Source organism: Condylostylus longicornis, unplaced genomic scaffold (assembly GCF_029603195.1).
Source record: "Condylostylus longicornis isolate FDR11 unplaced genomic scaffold, ASM2960319v2 ptg000107l, whole genome shotgun sequence".
In the NCBI taxonomy this organism is placed as follows: domain Eukaryota; kingdom Metazoa; phylum Arthropoda; class Insecta; order Diptera; family Dolichopodidae; genus Condylostylus; species Condylostylus longicornis.
This window is the reverse complement of record NW_026578075.1, coordinates 4,669,001-4,684,248: the sequence shown is the minus strand read 5'-3', so window position 1 is coordinate 4,684,248 and position 15,248 is coordinate 4,669,001. Positions and strand designations below refer to the sequence as shown.

The window sequence follows — 15,248 nt, the reverse complement described above, 5'->3', positions numbered from 1 at the left end:
GAATTTTGTCAAACACAATCAAGTGTATATTTTCTATGCGTCCCGATATTATAAGTGCCATAATGTACTAAATAGTACTCGCAAATCATTTCAGCTTTTTTTGTTTTTCATTTAAAGGAAGGGAGAACTGGGGTGCTCGTGGCACTTCTCACTTCGAACCATAGAACCTTTTGTAATTCCCGTTTAATCTGGTTACATGAGCACTATTAGTATTACGTCCGCTTGATACCTCCGAAGGGGTCACAAAGCCATGCCCGAAGCACTTGAGCCTTCGCCGAGCCCTATTTAATAAGCTACGAATAAGAAGAGGATAAATATGCTTATTTGTAGCTTATGTAATAATCGCTCTTAAATGAATATGTCGATGTAAATTAGATCTAAAAAATTCCAGGAGACTCTAGTCCAATCGTAAATGAAAAGGGAAAAATGATCCCCTAATAATTTAATAACAATTATATTGAACAAATTTAACTGCATTTACAACATATTTTTTATTATAACAGCAGTATGACTTGTGTGTAGGTACGTACATAGATGCTATACGGATATATGCATAATATAATAGGACAAATTTTATGAAATTAATTTTATCTGTGGGTCATTTTATATAGAAATAAATTACACCCACTATTCGATTGCTAAATATAAGTTTGTCAAATTATTTCTTAATTTTTGGTTTTGCTTTTTTTTGCTGTTTTCTTTGTGTATTTGTTCTATATTACTTTAAAAATATAATTTATGACGCTTTTCTATTTTAGCGAATTTTTGTTTTTTAATTTTCGGAACTTTTTGAGCAATTACCTGTGCATATTTTGAATAAAATTATTTTTTTTTTAATTTTTATTGCATTAAAATATTAAAAATTTTCTATTTATTGGTTACTGTAGGTGAATATAATTAAAATATGCCTGAAAAGATTATAATATTATGTCAAAACTGTGAAACCTTAAATAAATTATAAAAATTTCATTTGAAAAAATCAGCCTTGTCAAAATATAAAAGTGTCACTTTGAAGTCTATAAATTATTCGGAAAAGAAAAATTAGTATATTTTTATTATATGCATACATATGTATATAGTTGCGTGTATGTGCTTTATATTTTATTTCAAAGATAGCATTTGAATGCTTAAAAATTTACAAAATCTTGTAAAATTTTAAAATTAAAATCATTTCTGTCATTTATGTATTTTATATTGAAATAAATTTTATTGTCATTTTTATTTTCTGAGCAGAATGATTAGCCTATGTTTCTGCTTAAGAAACTTTTATATCCTTTAAAATTAGAAATGAAAATTTTTAAATTGAGCAATGTTCTAACATAAAATAGCTGTTCAACCAAATAGAACAAATGTAGTTACTATGAAAAAAACCATTGAAGTTTACCTCTTTTTTCGTATTTTTAAAATAGTTTTTCAAAAAATTCAACTGTATACCTTTGAAAAGCGTTTTAAATGGGAAATTATAAAATTTAAAAATTTAAAAAGCTTTTGAAAAGAAAAGTACATGTGTGCATATAATTTTCCTATAAGGTCGAGTTAATTATTCAAGCGTGCAAGAGGAGTATATTAAATCACGGTGAAAATCTCTTTTGATATTGTTTAAGAATCCTCACAGTTTCTCCTTTTGTTTATTATTTACTTAAGTATATCATTTCGTTCGGAAAAATGGGATCTTATTTTTTCTATTTGCTTTAGATTTAGTATCCATGTATAATTAGCCCCGCAAAAATTAATTAAATGTTAGTTCACCACCCGTTATTTATTTTCCATTACTTTACTTAAAAAATTATTTTATATAAGAAAACTACAAATACCTATTAGATGTTAATATTATTAAAAAATTATATTTTGTAATCAACAGGAAGATGCTAATCGAGGCAAACCAAATTGGGAGCATTTATCAGATGATTTACATGTTTTAATTACAGTAGAAGATACAGAAAATCGAGCAAAAATAAAATTACAACGTGCCACTGAAGAAGTACAAAAACTCTTAGTACCAGTAAGTATAAAATTATTTTTTGCGGAAATCAAAATACTGTTATGTTGCTGACATTAATGTAAATAAGTTATATACGCATACATAATAGAAAAAATGTCATTAATAATGAAAACTATTTTTGCATTTATACACAATATTTATACACAAAACAAATGTTGCTAATAATTTTCAACATGACAAGAAACGGCAAGTCAATGATGTTGTTCAGGTTAAATTAAATTTATCAACATTTTCAAATTTAACATTTGTCAATAATAATTGTAAAAACAGAACTATAGTGGTGAACGGCAGACGATTTCCATTATGAACGAAGAACAACAGCGGAACGGCAAAACAAACTGTTCAGTATTTTGGATATATCACATGTACATGGAGACACATGATGCCAAGAAAAACTACCAGCGTTAAAATAAGATTTTTAGGCTATCATTTACATATATCCCATTTTTATATGTATGTGTATTCTATATGAATTTTGATATTTCGCCGCAGAAAATTGCTCTTGTTCTGTTTTCAACTTAATCAGAAATGTTTAATCACTTATTTGTAACAAAAACGTCAAAAAGGATAGCAAGAACTTCAAGAACATATAAATATCAAAAGAAATTTCTTGTAAATTACTTTATAATCTATTAAAAATTCTCTAAATTGAGATAAGTATAGAAAATATGTAAATAATGTTGAAAATTTGCAAGAGTGAATCAATCAATTCCATATTGAGAAGTTGGTTTTGTAAGGAAATTATGTATTATATACATTTGTACATATTTCGGTTAAACAGTTGATCAATTGCTGTTTTCCTTTTTCTTTTCTTTGAAAATTTCATTTCAAAATTTTTATTAAATTAAACTTTTTGTTTTGTATTTAATTTTAGCAAGCCGAAGGGGAAGATGAACTTAAAAAGCGTCAATTAATGGAATTAGCAATAATTAATGGAACCTATAGAGATACATCCGTGAAAAATGCTGTAGCAGGTAATTCTCCTAGTATGTACATAATTTTTTCTACAATTTACATTTTTATTACAATGTGTTTTGAATATATGTAATAATGTGTATGGTATGGTAAATTTAATACCCTTTCATTAATTTTAATAATCAATGTTTATGAAAATAATTCTTTTATTGAAAAGTTTTTAAAGTTTTGCATTTTATATACGTTTATTATTTTATTTTAATATGAATGCAATTATTTAAAATATTTTTTATTAATAGATTGGTATATACCGGATGAAAAAATTATTTAATTAATAAATTAAGGATGCAACAAAGTTAATAAAAAAATTTAACAACCAGATTGAAATTCCCAAAGTTTTTTTCTGTGTTTTTTATTTTTTTCTTTTTTTTTCTTGCAATTTCTTGAAAAGTAAAATAGAAAAATTAATGAGAATTAATGTTTTTTAGCTTGTGAAGAGGAATGGAGACGTATTGCTGCTGTAACTGCTGAATCAAGGCTCTTATCACCGGGTATACCTACATTACAACAACAGTTAAGAGCTCCAACAGCACCATTAGGAGCTCCATTGATTTTGTCACCGAGAATGTCAGTACCAACAACTGCAGCCAGTATATTATCAGGATCAGCACCACCTACATTAGAGCATCCAGGTTTAATATATGCTACACCATATGGCGAATATACAAATTATGCAGCTCTAGCGGCCGGGAATCAACTACTTACGGATTATACAGAACATAGCGGTGGGTTATTTGCTAGATAAAAAAAATTTTCTTACATTTTTTTTCCAATAATAATTTTTTTTTATATTTATTTATTTTTTTTTTTTATAAATATAATTCAACTAATTATGTCTTCTCTGTAAGAAAACAAAAAATATTAAAAAATTTTCAGCGATAAAATCCAAGATTTCAAATAATTTCAAAAAATAAAAAAAAAATGTTAGGTATTAAGCGTCCATTTATTTTTTTAGGAAGCATAATTTAAAGTTTTATAAAATTTAATAAACAAAAATAACGGTGAATGTTATAATATATAAGTATATTACTCATACAAAATATAAAATAAAGTATAGTTTTTTTTTTTTTTTGCATATTTTATTCTTCAAAAATGTTAACTTTTCATGAAGAAGAGTAAATTAAATTCTCGTAAAATTTGTAGTATATTTTCTTAAATTTCAGTTCTTTGAAAATAATATAGAAAGAATCCGTGTTTTATATTTATTTTTGTTGAGTCAAGCTTTTTGTATTTATAATAGTGTTTAAAACGAATTTCTTTTGTCTCTTGGTAATTATATTACAATGCTATTATTTTATTGCAAATAGTTAAAAAGGCGTTTTGTGTTGAATTAAGTAAGTTGAAGACTTACTAAAGTTATCGTTTAAAAAAAATTTTAATTATTCATCTATTTTAATTTAAATCATTTGTTATTATTACGAGTATTTGATGTTTTCACATAATTTAAGAAAACTATAGAGATTTTTACAAAATCAGGAAAAAAAAATTTTGTGTATAATTTTTGAATTTTCAGAAATATTGATGTAGAAGTAGAAGCTACGTTGCAATAGCTTATAATTGCTTTTTTTTTGTTACTTTTGATTATTTAGGTATTCAATTTTTGTATTGAAAACAATAAAAATATTTTAATTTGTTAAATTGATATATATACTGAAAAATATACGATATATACACATATATATTTAGAACAGATTTTAATTGTATTTGGTAAAAACCATTAAATATTACCAAATTATACGAATTTTATATGAGGATACTCTTACTTAATTCAACTAAGTTTTTGAAAATATTCTTTTTTTTAGAATATTGAAAATTAATAGTATTATTTTTATAATAAGTTTTGCATGTATTTAATATTTTTTTTTATAATATCTATAAATTTTAATGTAATTTTTTTTTTTACTAACAAAAATTAAACTAATTAATTTTTATATTGCATGTTATTTTAATGAGATTATACTAAAAATAAGAAAATTTTACGCTATATAACCTTTCTAATATAAATAATATTATATTAATAAATTATGTATAGTATAATGTAAAATATATTGAAAGATTCAAATTATATTTTTTATTTCTATTCATTTGATCTTTTAATATTTTTATATAACTTAAAATAATTACACAATTTAATAATGTAATAATCAAATAAAAAATAATTACTGATTTTATTATAATTTCTCACATTTTTTATGTTTTAAGATCATTAGAAACAAAAAAAAAATGATTAAATGTTTTTTTATGCTGGGTATTTAAAAAGAAAAAAAAAAACATTTTTTTAATTAAAAATTAAAGAAATTTCAAGATCTTTTAAGTATCTTTCAAAATTTAATATTTTAACTAAAGATTAATTTTATTATTTTTTTTATTTACCTATATAAAATTATGTTGAATGTAAGAACAAAATAAACTAAAAACCAAGACGCAAAAAAATTACTATATTTTAATATTATTAATAACTTTATTTATTCACATAATTGTTAAAAAGAACAAACTTAACTTAAAATTATAAAAATAATAAAATTTTAACTTTAAAACACTTTTTTGAACAAAAACACTTTTTGTAATTCGTAATTTATCTTATGATTTAGGCCATATTATCGTAAACCTAAATTATGTTATAAAACTTTTTAATTCATATGAAAATTATTATGATCAAGTATAATTGAATTTAATTTTTAATGTAAATAACGTAAAACCATGTAAATTTTTTGACCATTTTAGAAAAAGAAAACATAAAAAAAAAAACAAATTAAATTCTATTTTAACTTTTGTACTTAAAATAATAATTTTTATCAAAATTTTCTATTGTATTCAGCTCTTAATTTTATTTTTTCTATCATGCTCTAGGCTTGTCTTTCATTTATTTTTATTTTGTGTTCTACTTTGTATTATTCCTTATTAAATTTTTTCTTTTTTTCATTCTTTATGATTATTAAATACGAATTTTTCATTTTAATGTTTCAATATTGATTACCGATTTTTAATTTCTAAATATCTTAAATTTTTCGTATTCTTACAAGTAATTTGTTTATATATGTATCTATTTATAAAAAAAAAAATTTTTTATAGAAATCAATTATTATTGCAATTATCAATTAAAATAGCTATTAATTACTTTAAAAAAAATCCCTCATACAACTTAGGTTTTCACTAAAACACTATTAGTGAACGTTGGTAGCCATTCAACTCCTATGATATCCAAACATAATTCAAACATCCTATATTTCCAAAATAATGTCAATGCGATCTATTAATAAATTTACACCTGCTTCTTATCAATATTTTATTTCATTAAAATGTTCAATTTTATCAAATTATTTTGAATAACATTACGAGGAAGGGTACTTTACTCCTGCTTTTAACCAATTTTTAAGTCATGCAATCAAAAAATTTATGGTCAGAAAACTGATGTTATATTTCTATACTTTTTTATTTTTTCGTTTAAATAAGTTTTACAAAAATTCAATTATAAAAAGTGTTAAAAATATTAATTTATTTTTCTTAACCGATTTTCTTAATTAAAAATTGTAAATTACAATCATTTACCTACTCAAAAATATAACAGAATTTATTAAAAAGCCTACATATACCAAATAATTAATTTTTAATACTTTTATTATTCAATTTTATTATTCAAGTATTTCTTCTAAATTAAATTTATTTTTTTTTTTGTACATTTTCTTTAATTTTTACAGACAAATGTTGCCAAATAATGTTCTATCAACCGAATATAAGTAAAATGTATTAAATATAAAAAATTTATTTATTCATATACAAAATATTTTTTATATATATATATATATATACGATTAGAATATAAATTAGAATACGCAATTATGTAGTTACCTAAAAAAGAAATGCAGTTTCTTATATAAAAAAAAAAAAAACAAAAATCAACATTACAAAAAATTTTTATATTTAACATAAAATACTTATAAATTAAGCTGTGATATCATTAATTTATGACTTTTATAATTTGTAAAAAAAAATTGAAAAAATAAAAAAAAAAGCAAAAGTACATTTCAAAGCCCAGCATAAAAATAAAACATTTTTCTAGTACAAGAATTTTCATTTCACATACTTTTTTTTTGTATTACATTTGTACATTTATTATTATAGAATTATAGATTTTTTTTGGTAATTATTACACAAATATTAAGTGAAAATTTTATTTTTATGAATATCACACTTCATCTAAAAAGAAAAAGATAATGTTTTGTTATACTGTAATTGTACATGTTATTTATTTTAATTTTGAATGTATAATTCAACATTTTATAGTTTCAACAATTTAAAAATCATATTTAATACATTATATACGAAAATTTGTTTTAATTTCTAGAATTTTGTAAAAAACAAAATAATTTTAATTACTGTAAATTTAAATGATATGTAAATTCAATTTTGAATCTTTAATGAAATTATGAATTTGAATGTTTAAAATTAAAATTTGAATATTTAATAATTCACTTTTGTTTTTAAAATTCCATTATTTTGCATTATTTTTGTTAAATTTATAAAAAATGGAATTTCCATTCTTTTGCATTAGTTTTTTTTATTTTGCATTTGCATGTTATATGTGTATGTATTACAGTAAAATTATTATAATTTTATTTTCAACAAAAGTCTCTTAAATAATATTTAATCTAGTTCGAGATTAGTAAGATAAAATTAACATATTTATAAAGAATTTGAAATTTTAAAATAATTTTAACATGTTATAAATATTATTATATACCTTCTATATATTTTATATCCAAGAAATTAATTTAAAATTACCATTAATAATTCTTTTAAATAATGTTTGCCTTATATATTTTTCTTCATAATCTCAATAAATTTTAATTGCAATTCTTATTGTAATACTTAATACATTTTGTTATTCTAAAACATTTTTTCTAAATTGAAAATTTTGTTCTGTCGCATAAAAGTTTTTTAAAAACTTGTTCACTAGAGCTTTAGTTTTCCCTATAAATGTGTTTTTATTTTAAATGTTTTAAGAAACATTGTTCATTTAAGACGACGATTAGTACTAAAAGTAATAAACTACTAGATTGATTCGTATATAAATGTATAAATATTTCAATTTTGTTTAAAATTATCAATCATTATCTTTTCAATATTTACTACATTTTGTAAATAGTTTTTCGTAAACAAGATATTTTATTATTTGTGTAAAAAAAAAAAAAACAAGCCAAAAACATTAAAAAATAATTTTATAAATAATTCATTAATTTTTAATGTTTATTTTCTTTATTTTTTTTCTACATATACATTTTACAGTTGGTCGATATTTGCATGCCGGCTCCGTTTTTTAAAATATTTTTTTATTTTTATTTTTGTAAATGTATAAAAATTTATTATATTTTTCTTTTTTTTTTGTGCGAAATGTACAAAATTATTTAAAAAAAAATTTCCCAACAGAACATAATATAAATACACGAATACATAAATAAACATTTAAAGAAATATAATATGTATATTTTATAATAGTTTTTAATATTAAAAATTCTTAATTTTTACATACATATTAATAATATGTTCGTTACAAATAATATTTTGTTTTTGAATGTACTTTTGTGTATATTTTAGTGTAAAACTATTTTTTACTTTTAATTCTGATTTTAGGATAGATGTAATTTTTTACGTAAATTTAGAATTAATTGAAAGTATATATATATATACATATATGTATGTATATTTATATGTGTAAAAAAAGAAAATTCTTTTATATTTAATTTATTCATATAAATTAAATTTATTTTATATATAAAGTATAAATATAATTTATATATATATATATATATATATATAAACATAATACATCTTATGTATATAATATATAAAATTATTAAATGATCAACAGATAAAAAATATTTCTTCTTTAATTGAAATCGTAGCAAAATTCGAAATGTCAACAAGTCCAACACATAAAAAAGAAAAGAACAACATTAATATTAAATCATGAATGTTTTTATTATTTAATTAGTTTTGAAAAGGTTTTAAAGTTGTACAAAAATTATATGAAAAATTATACAAATTTCAATTTTACAATTAGAATATCGTACGATACAATTTTGATCAAATTAACATTCATAGAAGAAAAATAATATAGAGGAAGATATTGTACAACGGCATGGTCTTAATGACTAATTAAAAACAATAAATATAAATTTGCAAAAATTTACATTTATAAATTTAAATTCTAAAAATTTAAATAAAAAATCTTAGAATTTTAATTTGTACAAAGGATAATATACATATATACAGAGTTTTAATATGAATTATTCAATAAATAATGAAACTGAAATATAAAATTTAACATTAATAATTTTCAATTGCCATTATTCTTATCATGTTTTTGAATAAAATGCACTCTCTATTACTTTTTTTTTTCCTTATTATTTTGTAATTAAAATGTTTGTTTTGTTTCAGATATTAAGGTCACTATTTGATATTTTAATGAAAATATTAAAAAAGAGTTCTTTCCAAAAAGATTAATAACCATTTAATGTAGGCTAAATATTTTAAAAATATTTGATTTAATGGCAAAATATCATTTAGAGCTCATTATACAATTGTTTTATTATCAAATTTTCAAAATGCTCACTATAATTTAGGGATTTAATTATAATTAAATTATTAAAATAAAAATAATTTGTGCAAAATCTTATTGATGATTTGAGATTAAGTAGAAATTTATGTATATTTTAATTTTAGTTAAAATATTTTTATTTTTTCCACTACTTAATATTACATTTGAGATAAACGCATATAGTTCGTGTTTCAATTTTTTTTTTGTCTTATAAAAATGAAATTCTTTATTTAATTCACAAGAAATTGATTTCAAATGTATTAAATAATATGTTAGATATATTAAAATTAAATAGATACATTTTATAAATCAAATACGTGATTAAAGTACTTATACATTGTCTCTTTAATTAAAAAAAAAAAAGATTTTTAAAGTATGATTCATGTAAATAACATAACAACTAATGATTAGAAGAAACATAACAAAATTAAAATAACTAAAATTAAATAGTACCATCAATCTGTTGAGTATATCATAATAATTTATAAAAGAAAAATATAACAGATATAATATAATTTATAATTTGTTTGGGATATTAATTTGTATATATAAAAATTATGATGATAGATTTTTTAATATTTTAATTTAATTATTTAAATTGGATATTACAAATTTTAAAACTAATAATTATCGCTTATACATATATATAGATTTAGATTATTTTTAATTTATTTATTTTGTATATATATGTTATATTTTAATTTAATGTGTTTTTCAAAATATATGTAATTGTATATGTACATGAATATATATACATATATATATATACATATTTTTAATTTATAATTTATTTTATAGTATAAAACAAAGTTCTTTGAATCTTTTTTCGTTTCAATATTTGAGTGTTTCTAGTATGAAATTATTTTATTTTTTTATTTGAATTATTAACGAAATTAATAAATTTAAATAATAAGATGATGAATTTATTCATAATATTTAAAATAAAATATAATATATTTATTATTATAAGATTAGTAGGTGAAGGGTTATAATTTATCATCTAAAACATTTAAGCATTAATTATACAATTTTTTTATATGTAGGTAATAATTTCAAAAATTTTTATTGCAATTTTATAAAGGGAATTCTAGAATATTATTTATATTTATTCGATTATATTCATATCAGTATAAAATTTTTATAAACATTTTTCTTTAATAGGCATTAACAACAATCGTGTTTTCGAAAACAGCTGATACGAAAATTACAGTTCTTTACGATTACTATTATAATACAAGAATTTGATTTCCATTTTTTTTTTTATAAAATTAATAATTACGTATCAGTTTTATTCCACAAATATAAAATTTTTAGCATTATTAAACTGTTGAAATGTAATAATTTCATTTACTATTGGGGAATCTTTTTATATATATTGATAACACACTCTTTAAATAAAGCATTCTTTACAATAGCAATCAAAAATATAATTGTAAACTATGTTACTAAAGTTTAAAATATTTATTCTTTTTGTAAAATTACTTTAAAATTCATTCTTAATACTGCATTGTATTTGAACAAAATTTACCCATCAAATTCTATTAATTTTATTCTTAATGTAGTTTACCAGTGGTTTTTGTATTATAATAATACTGAATTTATATTTGATTTATCATAATTATGTTTCAAATTAAGTATAGTAGTAAAGAATGTTAAAATACACGATAATATATTATTATTATAATTTGAAATAATTAATATTATTCTATTATACTTTTAAAGCAAATAAAGCCATAAAAATTATAAATTGCATTGAAGAGAAAAATTGTTAGGCTCAAATTCAAATTGATCATAAGTATATAAAAAAATTATATCCATATCTATATTCGTTTTTTTTTTTTTGATATTTAAAATAATATTTTAAATTTAATTTTCATAAAAAAGTTTAAGTATAAGTTTATATTTTATGTGAAATGAAAAATTAAAGAAAGATTATTGAATTAAATAAATTATCAAGCATTTTAAATTTTAAATATGTAGATCAAAGTATTTAATTAGTTTTTTAAAAGTGCCAAAATAAATTTCCAGTTATATATTATTTAAATATAAATTAAATTTTATAATATTTGCAATAAAATTGAATTTAAAATATTTATATGCATTTTAAATATTTCATGTAAAATATAAACTTTGCTTTTATAATGGCATTTTTAGATTAAAATGTTAGTGTCAGTTGAATCAGAAGGTGCTTAATAATTTGAATTATATTAATTAAATATATTTAGAAAAAAAAAAACAAAGTTATTGTAAAATAGTTTATTAGATTCTTAATTTTTAGTTTATTTGGCTCCTGTTTTAATAAATATTATTTTACATACGTATAATATATTTGTTTTGTTTAGTGCACGTTCATAATCAGTTACAAATTTAAAGTAGATTTTAAAATCCGTCCACAACTAGTCACAATTTTAATTTTTTTTTTACCGTACATATACAAACATACATTTATTTTTAAAATTTGATTTGAAATACATAGTTAATAAAGGAAAAATAGAAGAAAAATTATAAAATATATATTTACCATTTTAGTATTAAAGAAACGCGTTTAGTTAGGTTAAAAAAAATTAAAGGCATTGTGAACATTCTTATGTTTAAATATAATTTTATTAGATTTTTATTAATTATATTTTGTTTTAAAAATATATTCATTTTAAATATTTTAATTTATATATATATATAGATTGTATAATGGAGTAAGAAAAAGTAAATTTCAAATTAGTATTTAAAAACAAAAGTTAGATGAAATAATTGGTAGGAAATATAGAAGTATTCAATATTTTCAAAAAATTAATTTAATTTTTTTTGTTTATCTTGAATTAATCGTAATAATTTACAGAAATTATTTTTTTTTTCAGTAATTATAATAATAGTTTTTCCAAACAAATTTCTGTCAAAAAATTTAAAAATTTTTAAATTATTCAATTTCATATTGAATTTAAATTAAATATTTAATAATAATTAATTAAGAATTCAAACAAAAAATAAATTAAATTAATTTTGAATTTGAATACTTTTATTAATTATATAGTAATATATTTTTAAATTACTTTAAAAGAAATTTATTCAAAGGTGGCCATATACTTTTAAAAATATACAACTATATTAATATTTTTAATCAAATTCAAAGCAAATAGAAGATTATTAAAAACAAAAGTGTGTAAAATTTTTAATCTCAGGTGTCTTATATAGTAACTAATATTTAAAAAAAAAACAAAAGTATAAACTGTTATATAAACTCACAATAATGGAAAATAATTGAAAATATAATTTCTAACGTTTATAATATTTTTGTAAATTAAATTCTAAAACAAAATAGATTATTAATTTTTAAAAATGAAAATTTTATCATAAGATTTTTTACTCATATTAATTTGTGTAATAACATAAATGTTGTATGTTTATTTTTTTTTTTTAATTTACTTAACGCGTTTTCTAAAATTGTATTTTTTTTTTACTAATTGAAAGATCCAAGAATTTCAGTGAAATGCAATGTAGATTCAATTATGTTTTAAAAGAAAAATTTCAAATAGTTCCTTAGAATTTTATTTAATTTTATTAAAGTTTCCCTTCTATACAAATTGATTGGTAATAGAAAAACTCGCAGTAAGATTTCGAATTGATTAGGGTAAAGGTTTTGGGGAATCGAAATTCTCTGAATTTTTTGAATTTTAAAATTTTTTTAGCCACATTTATACTACATACTTTAGTTTTTATCCTATTAAAACGAAATTTTATTTAACAATAAAAATTTTAGTTATCATTTTTAAAAAGTATGTGTTCTTAAAACCCAATCAGAAAAAAATCTTTGTGTATTTAAAGAATATTATACAATTTTTATAGACAGGCCATATTAATTTTGTTGTAAATTGAATTTTTGCATTTTGCTGAATTTTCATATTTAAATGAAAATTTTTTTGAATAATGATAAAATACTAAAATGACGAACTATTATTAAAATTTTTTTTTATTATTATTAATTTGGTGTTTGAATATTGTGCGTGTTTTTTTTTTTAAGCTAAAATCAACATTGACATACTAATATCAAAATTTACTTAATAAAATATGTGTTTTTTAATAAAATTAAAAAGAAATTAATGATAACGCAAAATATTTACTTATGTTTAAATTGTGTTTGAAGCAAATTAAATGCGAAAGCAATGGGCTTTACTTTTTTTTTCTTTGTACTCTTAATTTGTAAATATCAGCTAAATGTTTTGTCTTTAGTTTTAATTCATATTCGTTCATTAGATTAAATTGGAAATAATAAAATGAAAATATATCAACTATCAAAATCAAAACATACATACTACATTATGATGTTTAAAAAATGAAAAAAAAAAAATAATAAAAATTTCTTTTCTCGAAATATATTTTTACTCTAAAATACTGCGCAAGTAAATAATTAAAGTACATTAAGATCATGCAATCAAATAATAAAAAATACCAAAAAATTTTTTGAATTTTTTTTTATTAATTTTATTTATATATGACAATATAGATGTGTTAAACTCAAAGTTAGTTATTTTAAAAAAAAAAATAAAATTCTAGCAATTTCTAATGAAAATATCAATATTCAATTATTATTCAAAGTAATTATATTTACTTTTTAAGTTTAAACTGGGTATTCTACTTAAATAATCACATTTAATCAAAGACAAATCCGATATTGTGCCATAATCTATATGGAAATAAAATGTTTTTGTTGAATTAAAAAATAATAACAAAAAAACATATATATTATATTACTAATATTGAAACAAGATAAATTAAAGATAATGTAGCATTCCACTGCAAAAGTTTTTAAGCCAAATTAAGATTTACTTTATAGTTTCTATATATACCCGTGCTTCATAAGCCGTCAAATCAAATTTTTAGACTACAATGAAAAGGAAATGTGCTTGTTTAAATTTAAAATAAAAAAAATTATAGCATTTTACATATCATAATGAAAATCATAAATATGTAAAATACACAGAACATATTATATAGACCGATTTTGAAAAATATAATTTAATGGTCAAATATACATCAAATTTTTATTAGATGAAATCAGATGTAGATATATGTTAAATAAAATGGTATATTTACAACATTTATACGAAAATTAATCAATATTCAATTAAAACATAGACTAAAACTTCTGGGGCCTTACTATTTAATATAAATTTAATTTATGCTATCTTACCATTTTTTCGAAATACGAAAATTAAATTACATAGTAAAGTCGGCCCACCCCCCCCCCCCCCCGTATTTGATGGAAATTGAACATTTAATTTTTATAATAACAGTATATGTATGTGTACAGGATGCAATTCTCGAGTTCAACAATTTCTGTGTACAATTCATAAAAAAATAACTAAAACAACATTTTTTTTTTTTATTTAAAGTATAACGTTTTGTAGTCAAGTACCCTCCATAGAATCATAAAATATATAACTATACTTTTTTTATATAATTTCAATTTAAATATATAAAAATATAATTTAGTTTAATAATCTAGAGTATCTTTTTTTTTCATGTATTCGTCCCTCCTTATTTTTTTTTTCAATTCACGTATATTAATTTATATTATTTAATTGGTTTATTTAATTATATTTGCAATAAAATATAAAACATAAATTATCTTAATTAAAAAAAAATAATTTATTTAAAGAAGAAAACAAAAATAATAAT

The 15,248-nt window shown here is 19.5% G+C and overlaps 1 protein-coding gene across 9 annotated transcripts in view; it reads left to right on the top strand.

Moving 5' to 3' along the window:
- Nucleotides 1-15,248, top strand: part of LOC129614262 (protein held out wings) — a 129,400-nt gene that overhangs the window by 104,635 nt on the left and 9,517 nt on the right. For 5 of the 9 annotated variants that reach the window (XM_055528780.1, XM_055528779.1, XM_055528778.1 and 2 more), the window contains 3 exons: nt 1,862-2,002; nt 2,877-2,988; nt 3,406-3,702. In XM_055528780.1, coding sequence (XP_055384755.1) covers nt 1,862-2,002; nt 2,877-2,988; nt 3,406-3,702 — 550 coding nt within the window. Of the gene's footprint in view, nt 1-1,861; nt 2,003-2,876; nt 2,989-3,405; nt 3,703-6,675; nt 6,938-8,263; nt 8,444-15,248 lie in introns of those variants that run through there. The other 4 variants (XM_055528784.1, XM_055528785.1, XM_055528783.1 and 1 more) reach the window with 4 other exon arrangements.